General features: G+C 45.1%; 1 protein-coding gene across 3 annotated transcripts in view; it reads right to left on the reverse strand.

The window, feature by feature from the left end:
- UBR2 (ubiquitin protein ligase E3 component n-recognin 2) overlaps window positions 1–26,095 on the reverse strand; it is a 2,523,611-nt gene that overhangs the window by 1,508,170 nt on the left and 989,346 nt on the right. For all 3 annotated transcript variants that reach the window (XM_069608499.1, XM_069608498.1, XM_069608497.1), the window contains one exon: window positions 2,837–2,961. In XM_069608499.1, coding sequence (XP_069464600.1) covers window positions 2,837–2,961 — 125 coding nt within the window. The remainder of the gene's footprint in view (window positions 1–2,836; window positions 2,962–26,095) is intronic.

A 26,095-nucleotide genomic window follows, 5' to 3' on the forward strand; every position in this document is an offset into this window, starting at 1 on the left:
ATTGGGTTTGGCTAACCTCCGAGTTCCCCAGTTCACTATAACCAGGGTGGCCTCCTGAAATCTGGCCAGATCTTAGAAATCCTTATTAACATTCACCTAAAAAAGAAACTAATGGGGGCAGAGGCCTACGCCCCTCGCCTGAGGAATATCATGATAACCGTCATGGCCACCATATTTTACCCAGAACTAGTTAATCAGGTAACACCCCATGGGCACAAATAAGAGATTAATCTCTAGAGACAAAGCTATCCATTGTTATAGATAAGGGGGGGGGCGGATAGTGGGGCGGAAAGGACTGGCAAGTACATTCAACATCGCAGGGTCATTTGTCTGGAGCACATTAAAAGAGTGTGTGTGGGGGGGGTTCTAGACTTTCCAAAAAAAAGAAGTGTTAGGGTGTTTTACAAACATCCACCAACAGTAGGACTTGCGAACACTCACACTTGGGACACAGGGATCCAATTCTTAGTATAGGGCTGAACCACACAAGTTTTGTTGGTAGCAATGGCTGAGCAGCCAGACGTATCTTAGTAGGGGGGGTGGGGAGGGCTTGTAAGGTGGTACAAGGAACTTGGAGTATACCAATAGGCCCAAAGAAACACTGACTCACTAAGTTATATAAAAAAATAATGGTTTATTTTATATATACACTAAGGTAAGGTAGAAATTAAGTACTATAACACAATCAGTACCTAGAAGAACCAAGGCAATATTCACAGTAACACTTCTGCATACTTTGAGAATGGCAGTATGAAATTCGAAATGTAAGTAAAATACGTATGTAATAACTGTTTCAGGTAAAATAAATGAAACAAAACCAACACAAGTTAAATAAATACTTTGCAATATTTTCACAGAGGCCTAATGCTTTAGAAGTCCATCTCTATCTAGTTAAGCGTGTCTCAGTGAGAATGGAGGAAAAATCAGGTAGGCACAAACTGCAGAAAATGAAAAAAATACAGAGCAAGTCTTCTGTGGCAAATAACAAGCTTTGTGGGAACAATGGCCAGGGACTTCGGAGAAGGCTTCCTGTAAACACGAAGGCATTAGATCTGGGCGAACGTGCATGTGCAAACTCCCAAACACAAATTAGCATTCCAGCAACACAGGAGCAACAAAACAACTCTAGGTACATTCAACCAACCAAGAGTATCAGTATTTTAGCAGTGAAGAAGTTGTTGCCACACAACTTCCACGATGCAGAACAGTAGACCCGGTCACCGGATTCTCAGACAGGCAGACTAAAGAGTGTACATTGGAGTGGATCTCACAGCCGCAGTAGAGTATAGAGGCTTCAGACAAAAGATTCTTAGTGGCTCTGTCAATTTGGTGCATTTTGAGAAGCACCAGTGAAGACAGATTGCCCCCCCAGTCGATTTGCCTCGCTTTCTCGGTCTAGCACTCTGGTGAGGGGACTTCAATGAGTGTAATCTTGCCTTTGGAGGTCCGGAATGAGTTCACCAAGGTTTCGGGAGTAATCGATCTTTGGAAGATGATGCACTGCTCATTAGCCACAGATCGCAGGGCATTTGTTGTTTGCAGCCCATGAAAGTCAAAGCTCGTCATGGGATGGCTTGAGATGCAGGTTATCTCGGGACTGATTGGTTCCACCAATCTAAAGGATAGTCATCCTCTTTGGAGTTCTATTTGGAGTTCCCCTGATGCGTGGAAGAAGGGGTCAGACAGCAGAGATTACTCAGAAGGCATCTCCGGTCGCCTGGAAGCGACTGCGGACATCATCTCATCAGTTCTTCTGTTGCAGGGGTCAGATTGTCTTCAGCCTCAGCACCCATGCACCGTTCAAACTCTGGGTTTGAACTGGTTCCAGGCAGGCACACCAGAAGACAGAACAGCAGAGTGTTGGAGTCCTCCCCCGTTTCCTGTCCTCTGGCACATTGGAGCCTTGGTGCGCTTCACAAAGGATTCCTGCAGAACATAAAGGTCTAACCAGATCATCCCCCCAACCGGCATGGCAGAAGAATGACCAAGAAGGGACACGCAAACAAGAAATGGTGAAAAAAAGAATACAGCCTCAATTGTTGGTCAATGGTGTCCCTTCTGTGCACGACCGCGGCTCTGAGTACAGCCTGGGAGTATAAATTGCACAAAGTAGGTAGGATAAAAAACACTGCCACCAGCCATTTAGGTTAGCCTGTCACTGTAGCCAAAAAGTTACAGGAGCAGTGAAATAAGTGATACAGTGTAGCCCCTCAGCTCTCCATCTAATGTGGGGTGTGCTGATTTTACAATATAAAAGATAGGAAGGATAAAAATATCCTTCTATAACAGAAAATAAAAAGGTAAGCCCAACCCATCTTTGAGTGCATAGAGTGCTTTGTGATGCAGAAGTCAAAAGACAGATGCAATAGAATCCAAAAAAATGGGGTAAAAGAATGGAGTGTGGAAAAAGGTTCCCACTCAATCAAGGGAACAGACCAAAAATCCATAAGTCCAGCAAAAAGTGCTGGGGGACTCACATGCGGAAGAGATTGTGCATAAAAATGAAAACCTACCCTAACAAAAAGCTCATATGAAGAAAGGGTATGGGTTAGTGGCTTAAGAATGGGTTAATGCTAAAATGCTGCCCGCTTGTCTAGCAAGACGAGCTTTAATAAAGCCTTTTGCTCATCTAAAGAAATTGAGACTTTTTTGATATTCACAGATCTCAACATGCATCAATAGTAAATACGCATGAGTTTGGCAGGTCATTTTATAAGCTTGAATATGGATGAACCGACATAATTCTCAGGAATGTGAAAAAAACTGCAATCCACAGAAACATCTGAATGTTGGGGTGATTCCCAGAACACTGCATTTGCTCATGTGAGATACTTACATCTTCAGGCAATGCCTTCACCAATTCACTGTGGGCCATGGGTTTGATACTTAACAAATGAATAATTTCTCTTCTGATCTCATCTTTAGCATCCACATGCCCTACTCCAGGACTGTATCTTTCTCCTGAAATTAGAGACAAAAAATAAGTTAATGTAAACACATTAACAATAACAATGGTTCTGTGTCACTCTGCTGGCAATGGAATGATGCCGGTAAAAAATAAAAAAATGCTGTCAGCTTTACCCTTAACCTTACAATCCATACGCCTTGCAAAGGCTCATCACCCACCCCTAAATGGTGGTTAAACAGGAATGCCGCCAGCAGCGTTGTACAAATGACCTTCTACAGCCTGTAAAATCTCCCAGTGCAATAAAAACAGATGATTAATTGGCAGGACCTAGGAGCATAAATTAGCATGATTACTTGAACTGCAAAGATGAGCATAATGAAATCGAATCACTCTGCAGAAACCCTTGTAAAGCATTGCTGCTGGAAAGATGTACAGTCACACTTACTTCAACCATTAACCAACAAAAAGCCATTATAGGTTACTTGCCTATTGAACCAGACTTTCAAAATACAACGCTGCCTCCACAGACAACTCAAAATAATAACTCTAAAGTCTTCCAACATTTGCACGGCAGAAGGATCCATGCCCCCCACCCCCTCCCAGACTTTCGCAATAGAATGTGAGTGGGGTCAGTCCCAAAAATAAGATATGGAGACGCGCAACTGAAGCGAGATGGCATCACACCCATATGGAGCAGCATATGTAAGGGTAAGGGGTTTGGGTGGGGGTGATAAGATGCTTTAAGTCAAATCAAGGACTGAAAACAAACAGTAAAAGGGCCAGGATCAGAGTTTGGCACCACGAAACACTGCCCGACAGTGTTGCAGCAATCCATTGAGAAACCATGAATAATCTACATTATGTGAAATGAGATTGTGAGCATTGGGAAACAGTGGGACTAAAAAGGGACAAATCTAGAAATGAATTGTCAGTGTCTGATAAAGAGCCCTTCATCCGGTTGAACTTAAAAATAAGAAGCAGCCACTTCACAGGGCTCAAAATTACAGGGAGATAATTTGCTCCTAGATATATCCTAAAAGAGCCTACTTAACTTGTCGCCAACAACTATCATGAACCTAAGCAGGTACAAGCATTAGAAATATGATTACTATGAATAATGTATGCTTTCTGAGGCGTGTGCATCTGCTTCCATCACATGCTATGCGCGAGCAGTACCTGGAAGAGGAGGTGGATTGTGAGAAGTTACAGTAGCAAATCGATGTTTTAATACCCCTTGTCCCACCTGTGAATCTGCTTTAGAGACGGTCTAGGATTTGTCGTCTGATGCGACGGCGCCAGTGCGGGAGTGACTCTCGGCCTGCATGGGGTAGGCCACCCACTGTTTCGTATGCCTGTCTTTCAGGGTTGTGGGTCACAAGAGCTTACAGATTTTACATGAGTGCTTATCGTGGTCACAAGGGAGACTTGCTGTTGCAAGATGGGCAAAACTTAAAAGGAGTCCTCCATATCAGAGGGAAGCGGCAGCCAGAGCAAGAAAAAAGGAAGAGAAGGGGTAAAATAAAGGCATTCTCAAAGGAGAAAGAACAAACAGGGCCCCACTCTCCGTACAGTGAAGGCCTGGCTGGAGGCCAATGTCATGCAGTCAACAGTCGCCAAGTAGCCCAGGATAGAGCGTCGGCAGACAGGACCAAGCGTCAACAGCCGTCGAGAAGTCTAACAACCGACAAGCAGTGGAATTACCGATAAATAGGAAAAAGCAATATGAACTATTATGAGCTGCACATTATGTGCAACCAACTAGCTAGGGGGAAAAAAAACAATCTGGTGGGGCCGCGACTCTTGAGGGATTTTGGGTACACTATGTCACATTAGTGATAGTGTTACAGTCACGCCCATGTCGACGTCCCTTTTTGAACTTTGAAGAAAAAAAAAAGCAAAACACTGCGATTACCACTAGATGTCAGACTATATGCACAGCATGTGATTCTAAGCAGATTCACAAGCTTCAGAAATATACATAGTATATATACATACATTTTTCTGTGACGAAAAACAGGAACGTAGAAAGAACGAGGTACCCAACAAGAGGTGGAAGGTAGCCCTAGAACAAGAGCTCACCTCTTCCTCCCAAGTGAAAACAAGTCATTGACTGCAGGCACTTTCATTGCGGGGATGGATGGAAGGGTGACTAGGAATCTGTGGGAGAAAAATCCATAGAAAGAACATTATGTTAACTAATTTCTCCTTCAATGGATTGCCGCTCTCTGGCAGATTCCTCATCAGATAGACTACCCAAGCAGCATCCGTGAAGGAGGCGGGATCAAAGTCTTTTTAGAGGACGACATTTTGCAAAACCGCTCTCCCAAATAGAGCGTCAGCTCCACAGGGCACACCCAGGCAGAAGTGTTTAGTTAAAGTATGCAGCGAGGACCAGGTTGCCGCCCGGCAAATGTCACTCACCGGTACGCCTCTTTTGCAAGGCCATAGAGGAAGCCAACCCTCTAGTCGCCTAGTTATTTCACTGCAATGCGGCAGCATTCGGAGATGCAAAGCGTGATCCACCGTGAGACGGTCTGCTTCGAAACAGCCAAACCTTTCTTAGCCATATAGAAGGCCATAAATAACTGGTGCGCCCTTCCTAAACTCTGAATTTATGGCAATGTAGAAACAGTGCCCTTTCCGAGTCTAGCCCCTGCCTTTCTGCTGGTGGTATTGGCATTCTTCATCACTCACCATTTTTCCCTTCCCCTTCTACCTTAGCTTTTCCTGCCTTTACTTTCTTTGAATTCTCACATACTGTTTTCCTGAAGCCCTTTCTGATAGCCTTTTACTTGTATATCGTCGTCCTGATTCTACTGGCCCATTTTCTGAAGACATTGACAAACTTCTGTCTTCCATCCTTCCTTCCTTCTACTATCCCCCTTATCCTTTTGGGAGACTAATCTCCACCTCTCTTCTTCTCATGCTACTCTCCCTCTTCTTGACTTACTTTCTTTCCCCTCTTTCTACTCTTCCTCATATCTCTGGCTCCTGTCAAGATCTTAGTTTTACCTCTCCCCTTTCAACCTCCACTGTGTCGTCACTTCCAACCTATCTCTGATTGCTATCTTCTTTCTGTTTCAATCCTCCCAATGTCTCCTGCTACCGTTTCTCTTTCTTTAGCCTCTACTTTTTACTTTCGACGCAACTTGCGTAACTTAAATACCCCACTCTTTGTCTCTTCTTGTATTTCTACTCTTCCATGTCACCCCTCCTTTGCTGCTCTCTCTGCTGACAAAGCTGCAGCTATCTTTTCTTCTTCGCTTTCTTCTTCTCTGGATTCTCTTTATCCTGCCTCTGCTTTTTACCCTTCTTGTAAACCCCCTCAACCTTTGCTCTCCCCTCATCTCCGCACTATGCAACGTGCTCTCTGGCACCTCGAACGGCGCTGGCTTGAGTCCAAGACTGAGTGAAACTATGATTTGTATTCTTCCTACCACACCCTTTATGATAATTGTCTTCCCTCAGCTAAACGTTCCAATTTCTCTGATCTTTTACACACAATCAACCCATCCTAAATGTCTTTTTCAAACTCTCTCACCTTCTCTCTCCTCCTTCCCCCGATCACTTCACTAATTCCACATTATTGGGTTGCGATTTTGCACTATTTTTCTCTGCTAAGGTGGCTTCTCTTTGTTCTGCCATTGAATCTTCTGCCTCCCAGTCACTTATTAACTTTCGTACTTCAGTTCCCACTGGAACACATTCTTCCTTCACTCCAATCACTAACAAGGAGACTTCTCGTTTGCTGGCTCATCCAACTGCTTCTCCCTCTGATCCTATACCTTCTGCACTCATTCCTAAAGTTTACCCTTCTTTTGTTTCTCATCTCACTTCCTTCTTTAACCTTTTAACTTCCATGGGTTTTCCCCCCAGTGCCAAGGCCTTTTTTGGTGATTTCGGTATTTCACCATTCAAGGCCTTCCAACATTTTCTCCTTCATTAACCCCATAAGTGCCAAGGACGAGCTATCTCGTCCTTGGAAACAGGGAGGTAATCCCAAGGATGAGATACCTCGTCCTTGGCACTTAAGGGGTTAATATTTATCTTTCAACCTCTACCTTTCGGTCTCTTTTTAAACATGCCTCAGTTATTCCTATCCTAAAGAAACCTTCTGCTGATAGTTCACTAGTCTCCAATTTTCATCCTATTTCCTTACTACCCTATCTTTATAAACTTCTTGAGCGTATTGCTTTCTTTTAAGTCTCCACCTTTGACAACGCTATCTTTCTCCGCTTCCAGTCTGGATTCCATTCTTTTCACTCTACAGAAAGTGCTCTTTTCTCTGTTCTTGACCTATTATCGGCTGGATATTCTAAACATCCATCTCTTCTAATTCTGCTTCATCTATCAGCTGCTTTCGACACTGTCGACCACTATTCTATTAGCCTCCCTGTCCTCCTATGGTTTCTCCGGCTCAGTTCTTACTTGGTTTAGGTCCTATCTGTCTCAAAGGACATTCTCAGTATCCTGCACAGGAGCTTCATCCGACACACTTTCCTCTGTCCACGGTGTCCCACAAGGTTCTGTTCTTTCTTGGTCCTTTTCTTTTCTCTTCTAACACCTCCTCATTGGCTGGAATCATCTCCTCTTCTGGTCTCGCCCATCACTTCTATGCTGATGACAACCAGCTTTTCTCATCTTTATCTCCGGATATCCATAATAAACTCTTTCCCTTCACTATACTTCTGTTTATTCTTTATTCAGTGATTCTTTGAGGTTCCACTGACTTCAGTCCGGTTAATTTGGCAATTTGCCTTCTTAACTATCATCTATCGTACCGTTTTGTTCCTATGTACAGTGCTTTGGTTTAAAAGCGCCATATAAAACTCAAATAAAATACAAAATACAAATAGCCTGTGGAACCACTCCTCCTCCTCAGAGGGGTCTGGTTGCAGGGAAAAGACGGGAAGGCCAATTGACCGGGACAGGTGGAAATCTGGTACCATCTTGGCCAGAAACCTGGGTCGAACTTTCAGGGAAACATTCTCCTGAAAAAAACGAAGAAAAGGAGGCCTACATGATAAGGCCTGCAGCTCGCTGACCCATCTGGCTGACATGATGGCCACCAAGAACTGCAAGATGAGCAAACGTATAGAACATGAATATAAAGGCTCAAAGGAAGCCGCCATAAGGAAGGCGAGAACCAAATCAAGGTCCCCATCTGGAACAACAAAAGTAACAGGTAGAAACCTATTCACAAGGCCCTTAAGGAATTGGGCCATAACCTGCATCAAAATAAAGATCCTTGATCTGGAGACCTTTTGAACGCAAAGCCGCCAGACATCCTTTGATTGTGGGGACCTGAAGGGGCCAGTGAAACAAGGATCTCCATCACTGTAGTGGTGGGCCAGGAGATAGGGTCAATCTTGCGTTCCTTGCACCATGTCTCAAACCAACTTCACCTGCACACACTTGATTGCAGCCAGCAGCACCTCAAGTACCCCCTCCGAGAGGTCCCAGCCATATCTCATCCTCTCAAGAGTAGGTTGAGGGATTCCGGGTTCGGGTGGAGTACCCGACCTTCTGACTGGGATAGGAGGTCCAGCGGCCGATGCAACATGAGAGCTGGGTACATGGGCAAGTCCAGAAGCTGAGAGTACCATGCTCTCCTCGCCCAATCTGGGGCAATCAAGATGAGGGTTGCTCAAAACCTCTCAACCTCCTGAGAACCCACAAAATGACGGTAATCTTGGGGAAGGCATAGTGGGGAGCGAAGGGCCACTTCACCAGAAACGTATCCCCCAGTGCGCCCTTCGCAGGGAATTCCCTCAAGCAAAACTGTCTGCACTTCCTGTTGGTCTCCGTGGCAAATAGATCCAGCGCTGGGGTACCCCAGTGAGAGAAGACCTCCTCTAGGCCTTCTTGGCACATCTCCCACTCGTGTGAGACCGTGCTCTCCCTTCTCAGAGCATCCACCAAACCGTTTTGTCCTTGCCAGATACACTGCTGAGACCAAGATCTGGTTCTCCAAAAGCCAGACCACAGCTACATCACCTCTCTACAAAGGGGGAGGGACTGCACGCCACCCTGCTTGATCTGGTAGTACATGGCCACCATATTGTCCGCCATCATTAGGACATACTTCCCTTTCAGAGAGGGCACGAGCGCAGTCAGGGACAACCTAATGCTCGCAGCTCCAGCCTGTTGATGTGCCACTGGGCGGCGATCGCTGACCAAAGGCCACTCACCTTCAAATCCTCGCAGTGAGCGCCCCTGCCCTTTAATGATGCATCCATGGTCACCCTGGCCTGAGGCCACAGGGGCCAGAAGGGTTCCCTAGCCAACATGTCACTACTAGCCCACCAAGAAATATCATTGGCCACTGACCTGGACACTTTGAGGACCTCCCTTAAAGTGATGAAACACTGGGACCACTGGCCCCGCCGGAGCCATTGGAGAGACTGCATCTGCAGTCAGGCGTCTGGCACCAGAAAAACACAGGAGGGCCATGAGACCCAAGAGGCGGAGGAAGGAAGCCGCTGGTGGTGTTGTGACACTTGAACAGGTGTACCATCAACCGGATGCTGGCGATTCTCTTTCGGGGGGGGGAGGGCCTTCTCCTCCCAAATATCCAAGACTGCGCCAATTAACAGGAGCCTCTGTGCATGTGGGACTTCAGCAAGTTCAGGTAGAAGTCAAGCCTGTGTAGTAGCAAGCAGTTGTCCTTGAGATGGGAAAAAAGTCCTTTGATGGAAGTCAATAGATCAGGTAATGCCATGGACGCCAGATTTCTTGATGTGAGCCCCGACTACTGCCATGAGCTTGGTGAAGACCCTCAGGTGGAGGTCAACACAAAGGGGAGCACCTTGAACTGGTGGTACTTGACCCCTATAAGGAATCTCAGTGATTTCCTGTGCTTCTGTTGGATCAGAACATGCAAATATGTGTCCCATCGGCACCAGCCGGTCCGGAAACCGGAGAGCATGGACACCTTCTCTCAACATCACCATCTTGAACTTGTCCTTCCTCAGGAACTTATTCAAGGCCCTAAGGTCGAAGATGGGACGTAGTCCTCCCCCTTTCTTGGATACCAGGAAATACCGGGAATACCAGCCAGATTCTCTCTGCTCAGGAGGTACTCTCTGCTCAGGAGGTGCCTCTTCCAAATTACCCTTGAAAAGCAGGGTTCGCAGCTCTTCCTGGAGCTCCTGTTCTGGTTGGTGAGGTGGAAGGGGGGGGGGGGGAAATCGGTGGCCTGTCCGGTGGCCTTTTTAAGAAATGCAGACAGTAGCCCCACTTAACAAGCTGAATAGCCCAAGTATCAGAGGTAATATCCTGCCATTGGACCCAATGCTTTCCTATTCACCCTCCAACTGGGGAATCAAAGGCAGAGTCACACCCACTGCTACCGTCTGATGGCCCCTAGAGGCCCCCTGACACTTCCTGGAGCATGGGAAACGCATCTGCCCCTGTCTGGTTTGCGGGAGTAGAGTCTTTCTGCCAAAATGGAACTACCGTCAGTAGTCTCTACTCATTGAGGCGAAGCTAAAGGCAGATTTTGCCGTTTTTTGGAAAGCTGTTGGAAAGCTAGTTCTAGCGATTTAGCAGCGTGCTTCGACTCATTTAATTTCTCCAGGGAGTCGTCGGCCTTTGGCCAAAGATATTTCTCGCCGTCAAAGGCAATGTCCAGGAGCTTTCTCTGAACATTTGGCGAGAACCCAGATATATGCAGGTAAACCTGCCTCCTTAGACCAGTCGCTGATCCCATGGATCTGCGGACACAGTCTGTGACATCCAGGCCCGTCTGCAATGACTGCCGGGCCACCTCTTTGTCGCCATCTACCAGACTCTGAAAGCCCTCAAGCATCTCCCCTTTGGGAATATACTGGGAAGCCTCACCAATAGCAGTCCACAAACCAAACGCATACTTGGCAAACCCACAATAGGCGTTAACCGCATTCAGAGCCATGCTGCCGGAAGAAAATATCTTCTTGGCCAAAGCGTCCACTTTCTTTCCTTCCCCATCGGTCTGGAGGATTGATGTGGATGAGGCCGATCTGGTACTGCCTGCACTACCAATCTCTCTGGTGTCGGTTGGCTTGAGAGATAAAGGTGGGTCTCCCTTTGCAAGCCTGTACACTTCTTAGTGAAGTCTGAGTTAACCGGGTGTGTGGTGCATTGCCTTTGCCACAAGGTGGTGATGGGGTCTGCAATGGCGGCATGGCCCTCTTAGAAGAATGGCCCTCATCCAGGATATCAGTAAGGTCGTAGTCTGAGAAAGGTTTGGCAAGTGCACTGCAGCCCAGGGCATCTACTACTCTATCCACTAGAACTCTGTATTTGGCATTAGCATGGCCATACGGAAGGGCATGCTGTGTCTCGACGTCGGGGGACGTATCCAGACCACTGGCATTGTGAAGGCCCACAGCCAGGGTGACCCCATCTGCCAGGTCGACAAAGAAATCCGCTGCTTCGGCTCCTGCATAAGCAGGGTCAAAGCCAGACGACAAATGGTAGTCGGTGCCAAAAATATCAGCCATGGTGCCGAAGACGTCATTGGTTTTGCGATCAGTGCCAAAAGGTGCTTCAACGCTAGAGGTGCACTGGCTAATATCAGCACCGAAGGCGGGCCAACTTTACTCGGTGCAGTGCCTGGAAGCTTTGCTGCCGACAACGGCGTCGTAAAAGGTTGTCACTTTGGGGGCAGGGTTACGGGGTTCTGCTGGAGCAACTGCAGCCTGCTGCATAGCAGTGTCACCCATGCACGCAGCTGCCTTCTGGAACATATCCAACATTTGTTCCTTTAACAACAGCTTCCCACTGTGCCCTGTATGTGGGCCCCGCTGATGACGTACCGGGGCCGTCGAAGAATCAGACTTGTGTCAGGTGGTGATGTTGTTGCCTTTTCTTGTGGGGGTGGGGGGGAAGAGGAATAACTACGGAAGTGTGACATCTTAGTCTTTTTTCAATGTCTTTCCCTCCTTCTCAGGAGTAGAGCTCTCCGTCTCGGCTTCTGACAATCGAACGGTCGACGGCGCTGGAGATTTTGAAGGTCGGCCCACCGCAAGTTTTGCCACCCGTTCCCTGAGGGACTTTGGGTTCCTTTTTCTGCAGGAACCACAGCCCTTGGTGTCTTGGAGCTGCAGTCCATGCAGCGTTTCAAATTGGATACATTGAGTGCAGACATGAATCTAACTTGCGCCACAAAAATAGAGACGAATTTGCTGAATGTAAAAGCTATAGAGCAGTGTTTCTTCAAGAAGTGTGCGGAAAAAAGGAACTGCGGTACAGGGGTGTAGTGACACAGTATATATACACAACATCAAGTCCGGAGTTGACGACCCGGGCATAGTGGCAAGACAGATCGACAGCCGAGTCGAGGTGCATTACACCCCTTGTCAAAAGATTTTTCGAACAGCTGACACTGGAATGGATATCGATCTGATAAGGAATCTGCAAGGGAGAAAGGCAATCCACTGAAAAGGGGTTTATGGCGTATGCATTTCTGTGAGGCATGTGTCAGTTTAAACTAAATAAATGCAATTTCCATCATCTTTTGGGTCCTACCGATTGGCTATTGTGTGGTGGTACCATGTCAATGTTAAATCAAATACATCAGCAGCCTTTTCTTTTCATCTTCTTGTGCTCCTAATTTATTTTAAACCATTCATTAAACATATGTTCGCACCAGGGTAAGGGTGCTCAGGCAATCAGGTGGCTGGAACAGCGGGCAAGAATACACTGTGTACAGTGAGCTGTTTCCAGCCTCCCTGAGGCCCTTCCCCAGGTGGGGCCATCTTGATTGTGGGGAGGCAAAAATTCTCCCTGTTGTCTCCCACGTCCCCACCCAACCTAGCACCAAAAATAAACCTTACCCTTTTTCCCCACCCCACTTACCTGCTGGACTGGAGCTTTGTGCTACAGTCCCAGTGCTCCTCCCAAAGTCCCTTTTCTTATGGCAGTGGCCACCTTTTTTCCTTCCACTTCAAAAATAGGTTCACACAGAGCCAATCTGCCGAAAAATTAATTAAACTATTCACACCCCAGATGAACCGTGGTGTGCAAGTGGCTATCTCCGCCCTTGTCCAGTAGTGGACATGGGCGGAACCGGCCCACAGTCCTCACAGAGGCCGGCTCAAGCCGACAGGCCATTACCACCCCTCCACCCCCCCCGGACATGGGGGTGATGGTCATATTATACTGATAATTAATTCCTGAGCCTTTATTTTAATAGCTCCTGGGTCGCGATGCGCAACTACTGGTTATAAGAAAATGTGATGAAAAACCAGAAATGCAGGAGCTACTTCAAGCTCATGCTTCATGTATTCCAATTTCAACCCTTCGTTTCATATCCACAACTAATTGAAACCCGAGAACTTTCCTTAGTCAAAAGGTTTGATAGGAGGGATCAGCATGTGTCCTCTCTATGATTGCACTGGCTACAATGTTTCACCAACCTTCAAATATTAAAATACCTAGTGTTTCGGATACCCAACACTCACTCTGTTGAAGACACTGAAGTATGAAACCCTTAGGACCAGAGCATCCACCTGTATAAAAGCTTCAATCAGGTTACACACCACTGCTCTGATCTTGGGGAGAGAGAAAAGAGAACACCATCATACAAGACCTCTCCAATAAATCATTACCAGGCAATTTAGCACAATCAAGTTAATTGTTGACCTGAACTTTCTCAATTCCCTCAATTTCTGCAGGCTTGCAACCTGTTTTACCAGCTTAAGTTGAATGAGCAAGGCAAGAACATTTAATCTCTTTATACTCCTTTTATGGTATGTATGAACTGGTGCCAGTTTTTTTCAGAGGTTCCTCTGGCCCGTGAAACACATTTCCGCCTAATGGGATGCAGAACACAAATGAATGAAAAATCACACTCATTCTACCAAATGTGTCACCAGAAACAAAATATGCATATGCCTGCTGAAAAAGCAAATGATCACCACATCTTGGCATAAACTGACTGAATTTATACTGTCACACCTTTGTAATTTGTACGTTGAATCTAAAATTCTTATTCTTGACCACACTGCACTAACAGTCCGGTGAGCAAATATATGCGAGTGAGTACTACGTCCATTCAGAGAACATCTGCAGCCAATTGTGCATGAAAACTGAGCAAAACTAAGGGCTTCTGCTCCTTAAATGTTTTCCTACCTGGCCCAGCACGTAGATCTTGAGCACATTCCTGGGGAAGGTGAACATTTCTAACTATTGTTTGGAAAGCTTTCTCTTTAATGCAACTTTCCTTCCATTTTAATGGACCCCAAAAGTTTTGCTTTTCATTTTTTTATCTGTCCTACCCTGTTTACAGAGCAGTGAAGCCTTAAGCTTCACTACACTGTCTTTTGCTCATGTGTTGTGGGGGAAATGAAAAATGTCCTTCAGGCTGTAAGTACTGGGAAACATGGTTTCCCTTAGCCGTGATACTGTTGTTACTATGTTGGTAACGTTTGTATCACTTTTGTAACTTTTTTCATTGTACAATGCATCTTACAATGCAGTACAATGGGGTACACGTTTGCTTTTGGACCTTCTTCCATCAACCTGCCAAGTTCTATAAAGAACTGAAGTACGGGGTGAGTTACAGTGGTTCTTACCTGTCCCCTAAACTCCCTTTAAAGGTTTTGCTAACTTTAACAAACTTTTATTACACTTTGGCTTTGCCACTGCTTGCTTGCGCAGGCCTTCCAAAAGTTGGGGACACTTTTGTTAATTAGTATAACTGGTCCCCTAATCCTTGAAATCGTCCCCTAATCCTTGAAATCGTTCACTGGAACCCAGAGACCCTACCTTCATTTTTTCCAATGTTACAAAATGTCAGAATGTTTCCTGAACGTTTGGGCATAAGGCCCAGACAAGCAAGGGAAGGACATTTGAAGTTAGGGCTAATTCTCTGAGGACCTGTAGTGCATAATCTAATCTGTACTTTCCTTTACAGGGGTTTGATCTGTATTATGCCCTACTCTAGTGACTGTATATATGTATTCTATTTTTCGTGTTGTGTGATACTTCTAACCAATAGTCATTTCTCAGTGTTGTTTGGCCATAAATTAAATAACTATTGTTATGCATATTGTCTAAGTGTCATTTTGACTCCCATTGTGTGTACTTATTGTGGACCCTTTACAAGCTTTGCACCGCTTGAGACTTAGCTTAGACCATTTGCCACTGCTACCTTGAACTGGTTTGGCTACAGCTCCCAGAGCTGTACCGGTCACAACATAGGTTGGCCTTCTATACATCTGTCCCCCAGAGCAGAGTATAGAAAATCATTCCTAACAACTATCCACCAACATTATGAAAAACATGCATCCATCACCTCTACTGGACGTATACTACTTCTAAAGCCTTGCCTGTAGTAATCAAATATCAGAACTTAGATTTGAAAAACATATATGGTAATAGAACCACAGATCAAAGAAAGCTCTTGCAAGATGGATGGATTGAAATATAAAAAAAAAGGTCCTCAAAATCCAAAGACTCCACCCAATTCTCCAGCTAAATGACACATAAGAACTGTGCAAACGTCCCAATTTGACATGTTCGTGTCATTTACAGAGGCCTACTAGCTATGCTGGGGAAAGCATGGCAAATGTAACACCATGTAGTTCTCTATTGAAGTCCATGCCGACAAATATGTTTGTAATGTAGGTCTTAAAACTTGTACTACCAGCTTCATATAACTTTCTACCAGAATTATGATGAATGGGGGATAACTGAAGAAAACCCTTTTGAAAGACAATCTCTGATATCATTTATCAGACCCACTCTTCTTAAGTCAGTTACTTGCATTTGATGAAGCTTCATGTCCACCGGCAGATGGCACCAAAGTGGAATACTATGGGTAGTCTACCCCTAAACCGATGACTAAATGGCTGGTGCGTGAGACAATAAAGTACTAAACAAAAGTCAATGCGACAACCAAAACTAAGCCACTCACAATTTGGTCCCAGGGTGGCTGCCACGCATAAGCCAACTGGCTAGATGCAGGCTTTCCCAGGTCGTGCAGCCAAGGATACCCAACAAGAGAGTCCAGAAAGTCCAAGATCGGTCTGGCTCCACGTGACCTGTGATCGATGCGCCTCTGCAATGACTCAACCAAATTCAATCATTAGTCAAGCTTCTTGAGGGGTTTGAGTTGGCGCAAGGAGTCTTCATTGCCACTCTAGTCTTGAGGCGCCACCTCAAGCTCCCAGGTCGTTCTAGGGATCCCACCTACTTCTAGGCTCCTCACTACTCTGATCACGCTGCCTGGGTTTTGTGCCTCCTGCAGCCTACCTTGGGCCAACCCGGCCTCTTTGAAATGTACTGCTTTTGACTTTAATTCCTCCACCAATTTTTCACCGCCAGCTCCCAAAGAGATCTCCTCAAAACTCACCATCACCCTTTTAACAGCACCACCTTCTCCAACTCCCCCGAGTGTGACCTTGGCTAGGTTTTTGCAAATCCAAACTTCTTGAGATTAGGTGTTTTGGAGTCAAATTGAGGCTGAGGTGGCAGCCTGAATCTATTTCAACTGCACAGTTCCATCTTGAATTTCAAGTAGCTACTGGTATTATTCTCTTGTTCCCTGAAGCATTTAGGTTTACTTTCTGGGTTTGCAGACTTTGCAAGCAGGCTTAAGGATTCAGATGGGCCTACGAAACTTGCAACTTGGTCCACAGAACTCAGATACTTTTTTTTTTTTTTTTTTAGAACACAGCAAGACTACAGAGTTCACTAGGCTCCTCAATTTGGAGGTTCCTGTCCAGGGCAGGGCCTTACGGTACTTAATTGGTTGGTCCCAAGGTCCTGCACGTAACTGGGCAGGGCCTTGGGACCCACCGTGACAGACTGATGGTGTGACCAGGAAATCCTCCCCATATCACACAAAGCCAATCACCCAGTGGCTCTGCGAGGCACACAGCCTAGGTGTCTCCCCTGACTTTCTGCAGCAGTAGGCAGGAGACTATCACAGAACGTAGCTGGGAAGCCAATAGAACTTTCTGTAAAAGAGGAAGGGCACAACAGAGTTCAAGGGAGATGGGCAGGGGATAGGGAGGTCCAACAGGGATACAGCAGAGCTCAGGATTTAGAGGCACATTGAAACGTATGCCATTAATTCGCATCTCATCAACAAAACACTTTTCACCTTCAAATGGTATAACCAAAGAACATGCAAAGAGGCTTTGAATAACCAAAAGGAGAAACTGATAAAAACCGTCCAAAAATGTCACCTCACTGTAGCCATCCAAAACTAGCTTTCATGTTTATTCCAGGGTAGCTAGCAAATTGCTCCATTCCCTTTTATCACCCAAGTGAATACTTTAGGATGGCCATCATTTTGACTACATTCTCAATTCTTTAATGAGTCACAGAATAAATTGCCAACGTTCATCTGGTTGAGTACTAGAAAGAAAGCTCCATGACACACAGTTAAATGCTTTCTCAGTGTAAAGTCACATGTGGACTCTCTCACTTCCAGACTGGACGTGATCATTGAATGGTGGCTAAGACCTGAAAAATGCAGTCAGAACAGTTTCTACCTCTTATAAAACCTGTTGATCTTTGTTAATTAATGAGCAGACTATATTGGTGATCCTGGACACTAGATCTGATTAGAATTTTACAGTCCACGTTCATCGATATGGGCCTATTGTTTTAGATTTGAAGGGCCTCCTTACCCAATTTCAGCAACAAAATAATCTGCAAGGTTTTCATTGTCAACTGTTGCTGTTGTGTTGTCTCACTGTAAAGTGTAAAGGCTGGACAGAGTTACAACTAGTGTGGAGGTTTTAGAGAAGTCTACAGTCAGTTCATCTAGCCCAGGCGAAGTTACTGATGTAAGCCCAGATATAGTTTCTTCCACTTTGTTAAGGCTGATCGAGTTCAATCTAGCTTTGTAGTATGATCTTAAGTGCAGGATTGCTAGGTATTCAAGAAAGTTCTTGCAATCGTCACTTGTGTTTTGGTCCAATGGGAATAGCCTTCATAGTTGTCACCTGCCCAATTACACTACAAATGACAAAGCTGTGTTTGCTCATTTCAAGTTCCTTTAGTTTATAAACTAGAAGCTTTCAACGTTACCCTGTTCCTCATGGTCTGCATTATGCGTAACACAAACTCCACTTTTAATGAATGCCTCTTCAAAATTGCAGGAACTGATCAGGCTTCTATCATAATAGGATGTTTAATCATCTATGCAGTGGAGTTGGAGGGAGGGGGGAGAAATTTGTCTAGCACTCGTAGGCAGGTAACTGGTCAATTCACCCGGATAAGAGTTATATTTGCTAATCATGAAGTTGAAAGCAGAAAATCTCCCTTATACCCCGCCCCTTGCAATGCTGGAGGGCAAATGCATTTAATGAAACGATAAAAGATGAGTCAAGTAAATGTGAAGCAAAGGAAAAAGTACAATACTGTTTGCTAATAAAGGCAAATCAAAATTATGGAAGACTTTCTTCTGGAGGGGATTGGGGGTGGTGGGGGGCAGAACTTTACATTAGTCAGCACTCACACATCTGCAACTTCTTGCTGTGCTTGGAAATGTATCTATTGAACATAACCAGCGACTCAAAATGTATCTGTGACACGTGAAATAAAGAAATAGCATTCACTGTGATGTCTGTTTTCTTTGAGTTAGGTTAGCCTGTTAGGTAGAATTGTCATTTCTGTGCCAATTCCCTTCAACCTTAGTGACACCCAGCGACCCCCAGCTCTTTAGCTGGACTCAGGGCTTTTTCATTTTTACTCCTGAGTGAGTGGGACTCCCCTCCTCCCCCCACTCCCTAAAGTGTTTTTCTGACTAGGATTTTTGGTTTCATACTGTTTAATGGAGTCTGCTAAACTCCATAGGCATCTGCTGTTTGCATGGTGACACACAGCACCTTTTGTGCAGTGCCACTGAGAAGTCCCTTGGACTGCTCTCAATGTATTAAATACATTTTTTTGGGTGAACTACTGTTCCCAAGAATAGTAAGATGACTTTTCTTACTTAGGCAAAAAGTTTGGCAGAAAAAGACAGCGAGGTTCAGCGCAAGGACTAAGCAAGTTTGATGAACTTGTCAGGTTTCCACTACCGCAGGCGAATGCGGTAGTGGAAACCTGACAAGTTGTCCACCAGGTAAGTGTTACATGAGAGGGTTTCTTTTTTTGCAAAACACACTGCGCACACAAACAATGTTAAGAATCAGTTGATTGGTAGTTTAATGATGCAGCCTGACACGTGTTTCGAGCGACTGGCTCTTCTACTGAGGCTGACAAGTAAATCAAAATTAAATAAAAAGGATATATGGCCCATATGGTTTGAGTTTATCCAATTCGGGCATTGCCGGAAATCGAAGGAATGAAAGGGAGAAAACGAGAAGAACTCAATTAACATTTTGGGGCACTGTTGGCCATGCAGTTAGTCCAAATAAGTCAATAACATTGTAGATTACCTGAAGTCTGTGCTGCCCTTCATAATCACTAGAGGGGAATAAATGCAATTGGAAAGCAGCCGTTAGGGAAACGTGACTGAAAACCAAATAGAGGGGGTGGGTTACTTGGAATTTAGATAGAGTGAATAGTAACCTGATCACACTTACCCAGTAATTGGTATGAGATTCTCTTTGTTTATAGCGTGGGCTCCACAGCAATTTAAAAATGGGGTGCATTAAAGTTAAGACAGAATATGAGAAAAACTTAATGTGCCCAGTTAAGTACTGATTCAGTTGTATGCTGTAAGGATTATTGAGCACATACCTGTATTATGCAATTGCAAGACAGTCATTAATTTAGACATTTAATCGAGGAACACTGAGGTTAAGAGTTTGATGTAAAGATCGAAGGGTGGCCAGGCGTTGCGGGCAGGAAAGGAAAGAAAACAGGACACGCCAATTAGCTAATTTAAAACCGTCTAGACGGTCAGGTGTACTCGCGTAGACCCTCTGACTACTCTAGGGGTCTAGGCGAAAGTGCTACACTTACCAGCGTCTCCGCTGCGTATAGGAAGCAGGAGCCAGCTGCCCGCGGCTCCCACTGTGTATTATAACAGCGGGATTGCATGAACACAGAGGCCGTGCGCGGCCGTATGTGCAGCTATGTCCGCCATATTGGGTGAGTGTACTTAAGCCTAGAAAGGCGTGGCACCACAAGAATAAAAACAAATTTGTGGGCGAAATCTGATGGAATAAACTAAAAGCGGGCACCAATGACAAGACTGTAATATAAAAAATAAATAAAGACCTGTAATAACGGTATTGGAAACCATTTTTTGGTTTGGGGAACTATGTGAAAAGTACTAAAGGCCAGTGCAGGAGTACAAAACAACATATGGGCCATATATCCTTTTTATTTAATTTTGATTTACTTGTCAAAATGCATTGACATGCACAACTTTGTTGACAACCTATGGTTTCAATGTTTCTGTATTGGTTGGTTTTGACCGCCTATCTACTTTTGCTTTGTGTTTGGGTCTGCCATACATGTCATGTTTATAATCCTGTACTTTATTATTTCATTGTACAATGAACGTACAGCCTCAGTAGAAGATCCAGTCGATCGGAACACGTGTCAGGCTGCATCACCTTTTGATTAAACTACCAATCAACTGATTCTTAACATTGTTTGTGTGCGCAGTGACTTTTCTTTCTAACCTTTCCTTTTGTGGGGCCAGCACACACCACCCTATGTGGAGTGCTGGGGGGTTACATATAGTAACTCCTTATCCCACTTCCGATGTAACGTTTTGTTACACTAACTTGAATGGCTAGTGGCAGTGGTTTCTTTTTTACTACCGTTGTGCCATTTATGTGCAGGCTGATTACTCAGCTGCAGTACAGCACCAAAGGGTGACCATTTTTCCAAAATGGCGCCGGTCGTATTTTTCGCCATTTCTTGTCAGTTAGTTATTCTGGGCTTTTACTCTGAATCGGATTTGAGTCCTTTGTGCATTTTGCCTTTGGCTGGTTTCAGCCCTGAAGACCATCAAGGCTCCAGTGTGTCTGAAAAGGCAGGAAGTGAGGGAGGGTCCTGAAACTTCCCTGTCCTTTGTCTCTAGGTGCCTGAGTGAAACCATTTCGGATTGGCCGGCTGTCTGTCTGAGAGGACAGCTTCCCTGCTGGGTGACTGACAGCCCTAGGGCTGTGAATGAATGGGAACTTGCTTAAAAGGCTAAGGGATTGTCAACGGACAGTTCTTTTCCTGATGAAGTGTACTATTGTGTGTTTGTAAAATATTTTTAAAGGTTTGTAATAAACCGATAAAAAAAAATAAAAAAAATAAAATAAAAGGCAAGATTTTTGGGACTAGAGGCAGAATCGACCACTGGAGGACAACATCCGCTGAAGACGTGAGGAGATGCCAGCAGCACCCTCCTGGACCGCGAAGCGCCCAGTGAAGCTGTGCTGACCCTGTTTTCATTTCAACTGGCAAAACCTGCAAGGGACGACTTCCTCCCTTGGGCTGGAGGGACCAACTAGCCTTGAGACAAGCTTCATTTTGGAGTAACCCCCGACTTGCTGCGACTTCCCAAGGCTGCAGAATCCCAATGCCCAGGGACTGTACACCATTGTTGAGTGCATTGTCTTCAGAAGTGCGTATCAGGCCAAAACTTTGTGGGCATTGTTATGTAAGAATTGGTGTAGTCACACTATGGGAGACTACACAACACTTATCTACTTGGTATTCAGTAACCCACCTTTTGGTATAGGTCTGTACTACACAAGTTGGTAGCGTGACTCAGCAGCCATGCCTATCTCAAGAGGGGTAAATGGGAGCTGTAGAGCTGCAGCAATGAAATTCGTATTTACAAGTAACACTTACACTCAAGGTTTCTGTTATAAATAGTTATTTATTTAACATCAATTTTAAATAAACATTCTTTAAAAGGGCAATTTATGTAGCAATCAAATACTTTAAAATAAGTTTTGGGATCAGCACAAGTTAGTGGATATTCTTTGGATATGCTTCTTACACAAGTCCTACACGCTGAGGTGAATTCATTCATAAGGACAGTAATGGCATTTATATATCACTAGTTATACTTTGCAGATTCTGAGGTGCAGACAGGAAAGGTTAAAGGAAGGAAAAGGGTTAAACAGATTCTCACGGCATGCGAGTAAACTTAAATCGTCCAATGAAGTCTAGACCAGCCTTTCCCAGCAATAACAGTCTAAGTTACCACCTATGAGGGACAGAAATATCAAAGTCAATGTACTAGAAAAGTCTGCAGGGAGCCAGGAGAGGCAAAGTCAATTGGAGCACAGTCTACGGAGCTGAAGCATGTCTTAGATGACAAAAGTCTTGCACAAAGTTAGTTTGTGGAAATCACTTGCAGGGTCACAAGCTGTGAAGCCTGTGAAAAGCAGAGTTAGAAATAACTCTGCTAAGTAAGCCAATGCAGCACAGATACAAATACAATGAGGTAAGTACCCCACGTCTCAACAGTACCTTTGGTTTGAAGAAGAGTGGTCCAGCTGGATTCGGTCCTGTTGCAGTGATGCAGACCCTGGGTTCCTTAGCCACAGTTGGGGGGACATGAGGGAGGACGTCTGGAGGGCTCCTGCGGCAGCAATTTGGAGATCGTCGGCAGCTACGGGCTCTTTTCGGTTCAGTGGTACTTGACGTTTTCAGCGCTCGGTAAACGGCACCATCGCGGATCTCGGATACCGGTTGGGCTCCCTTCATTCCTTCGGTCCTGCACTCTGGTGAGGGGACTCGAGCCCGGGTCTTCCTGCTTCTGGAGGGTCCTTAGGAGACTCCTGGAGCTACTGGCCGGATTGCAGACGTTGCACTAGACTATGGATTTCTCGACACCTGGCACTCGGTTCCGGCAGCAGCGAAGAATTATAGCCAGTCTGGGAAGATGGTCCAGAGGAGTTCGTCTCAGGGTTAGTTGGTCCCACTACCCCATGGGAAGTCATCCCTCCCGGAGCTTCTCTTGTCAATTAGAAAAATGAGTTTCAGCACAGCAGCAGGGCTTCACCAGGCAATTCAAAGGTCCAGGAGGATGCAGGAAGCTTTGTTCACAGTTTCTTCGTCAGGTGTCTCTCCTAGTGGTCGACTCTGCCTATAGTCCAAAAACCCTCACCTTTGAAGCAGGTTTCTCCCATTCTTGGACAGTCTGGGCTGTCAATCCTAGGGGCTATGCCCCTAAAAGACTGCATAATTTAGGACTGGTATTATTTACTATTATAACACCCAGGTCTAGAATATTTGGGTAAGTGCTTGGTTTTCTTGGGAGTGAAAATGTGAGTAAACTTTCCTCCACACTTTATCACTGGATACTCCCCCCCCCCCCCCTCACTAAGTGCCGGAGAGCCTCTGCAAGCTTCTTCTTGCAAGAAGCCGTTAAGATGCATGAGGAAAGGGGGCCTTGCCCCCACCTGGCAAGTTAAAAGGATGTCCAACAAAGAATAGGCCACCATGAACAGGTCTGAATATGCAAAAACAGACAATAAGTGCATTATAGCACATGCATGAGCAGCCCGGGATAAGGTATCCAAAAAATAGGTTAAAAGGGTATGACTGCCACCAGACTTCTCAAAGGATGCCTGGAAAGTTGCCAAAAAGCATACTTGGAACAATGAGAAGGGGACACAAGTGTCCACAGAACACTCCCTGGCAGCACACCCATAAAGTGGGGGGTTCTGCCATAGGAAAGCATGAGTTCCAAATCTAAGGGGCATAGTCTCTCCACATTGGACCCATATAAAAAGGAGCCAGTGTTCCCAGAACAAAAGTAAATCCGGGAGGTGAGTGCGTCTCACTCACTTTCACAGTCAAGGAAAACAAATCCCAGTGAGCCCAGCAGTAGAGCTGGGAGGCTCATGACAGAGGGTAAATTTGAAAAAAGACAATCTCAGTAACCGTTTTTAGACTTGCAAGTGAGTTGAAAAGGATATATTTGTGCATTTCACCCATGGCCATGCCACAAGCTTCAAAGCCTGTCTGTAAATTAAGTTGGATAGCTTGATTAGTATGCAAATCCCAAAATCTATCAGTAAAAACATGGGATATGGTTTCAGCAAATTTTTTTGTGGAATAGTATAAATGGCTGCCTAACTAAAACAACCTAGTACATTAAGTTTCATGCTGAGGCAATTCTAATAGACATTTTTGTAAAGAAATATAGTAAAGGATTCTGATGCATATGGGCTTAATTGACAGCAATAAAATGTACAAACAAAATACTAGGACTCCATTCAAAGTGAGCATTTACTTATTGGATTTTGCAATAAAAAAAACCAAATTAAAACTTTTCAGCAAAACAGTGTCATTGACATCTATACATACATACCAAAAATGATCATTATTTTCGGTTCAAAGCACCCAAGTAAAAACAAACGTACGGTAGAACTGTTTAAAGGAGGTAAACACCATTCCGGTTATATTCATAAATAAAGAATACAATATCTGTAACGCTCACCTGACTCCCACGGAGGCGCAGGCCTGGTTTGGAGTGCTGTTGCCTCTTCTATGGTGAAGCGCAGGACTCGGAAGATGGACTGGACCGGACCTTCAAATCTGGCTTGTCTGACTCGCAGAAATATCCTTCTTAGGGTCTGAAAGGACGAGCTCTCCATCCTGCTTCTGATGCAGGGGGGCATTGTAATCAAGTTACTTCACTGGATCATGGATTGTGGAGAGAGCAAGTTTGCTTGACCTTCCCGGTAAAGTTCTGTGAGAATTCTGTTTATAAGTATGAGCCTGAAATAATAATTGTCCGTTGTCTCTATTTCAGGTGCAGAACAAAGATTCCGAGATGAGCAATGGAACCGACGAAGGAAACTCAGGTGAGTTGTTTGATGAGAGGTTCCTTTAGTGTCCTTGCACTAATGCTTGTGTCTTTTTTCCCCATAGGGGCCGGGGTTCGGAAATGCCGGAGATATGGCACCGACCCGAAGTGAAAGGTGCAGTTCCAGTAGATATCAGGTAAGTCTTTAATGAGTGTTCAGGTAATGTCTTAGCATTCGCTCACTAACGCTGATGTCTCTTTTTCCCCTTAGGGGCCGGGGTCCGGAAATGCCAGGATGCGGCACCGACCCGAAATGAAGTGGGAATGACCCAACAGGTAAGTCTTATTATGGCAAATTAAGGTTTTCTTATTCTCTTCCCTAGCTCACCTTTGTTCTTGTCTTTTTATCCCTAGGCGCTGAAATGTGGTTGCGGATCCAGATGGTCGCTGATGAACATGGAGGCGCCTAGTAAAGGTGAGTGGAATGCGGCGCTGCAGCGATCGATGCGATGTGCTTTTAAAATGAATGTCTTCCTTTTCAGGATCGTCGGCGAAATGTCTCCGGAATGCGGTTTTAGCAGGTAAGGACTCTTTTTTCTCCTATTCTCTTCTCCTTTTGCAGGTGTTCCAGGATGCTGGCGGGCGTGGCAGAGGTCAGGATGCAGGAGCAGACATGGTGAGCGTCCAGCTGCTAGATGCAGAACGCCGCGAAGCGCGAGTTGCTGCTTGGGCGTGGCTTAAATAGCCTTCGAAGTAGTTCCAGGTATGTATCCTTCCTCTCAGGTATGTATTCTTCCTCCGGCCACACCCGTGTGGTTAAGTAGTCCCCAAAGATAAAGTAGTCCCATTCAGGCCTCTAGATGGCCCGGATGTTGCAGCATGGTCTGCACCAGGTAAGTTTACACCAAGCACCTTTAAACACAAAGTCATCTTTTATGAGCCTGGCGCCTATGGCGCCAGAACTGTTGTCCAATATGAGCCTGGCGCCAAAGGCCAAAGGCGCCAGGACTGAGTCCAAAAGGCCCCTACTTGGGGCTGCTGAGACTTCCCTCAGGGACATGATGTCTGCCTCTGGGGTAGCTGGGCCTGGTCTGGCTCCTTGGAGGTAGGCATCATGACAATATCTCCATTAGCCACCATGACCTAGAAGTGTGTCATGGATTTGATAGAAGAAAACGTAAAAGAAAAAAAGCTTACAGGGGAGTTTTCCTAAAGTCCACTTGTGGTAAGACTTCATAAAACGATACCAATGGTCCGCAACTCTTCTCATCAGTCTATACAACTCATGGAAACTTGGTAGAGTGGCAGAGCAGTCAGGCTTATCATAAGAGGATGATGTGAGCTGTAGGTAAGTACACTGAACCCAGTTACTGTAGCAGATTAAAGAAACACTTATACCAAGAAATGTTATAAAATATTATATTTACACAAGGAATGTTTCAAAATGCTTAGATAATGTAATAATGTAACCAACATCAATAAGAATACTTTTAGATACTTATTAAAGGCCACTGCTTAGTTAGTAGTTT

The sequence above is a fragment of the Ambystoma mexicanum genome, chromosome 4q, assembly GCF_040938575.1.
Source record: "Ambystoma mexicanum isolate Mex_15411 chromosome 4q, UKY_AmexF1_1, whole genome shotgun sequence".
In the NCBI taxonomy this organism is placed as follows: domain Eukaryota; kingdom Metazoa; phylum Chordata; class Amphibia; order Caudata; family Ambystomatidae; genus Ambystoma; species Ambystoma mexicanum.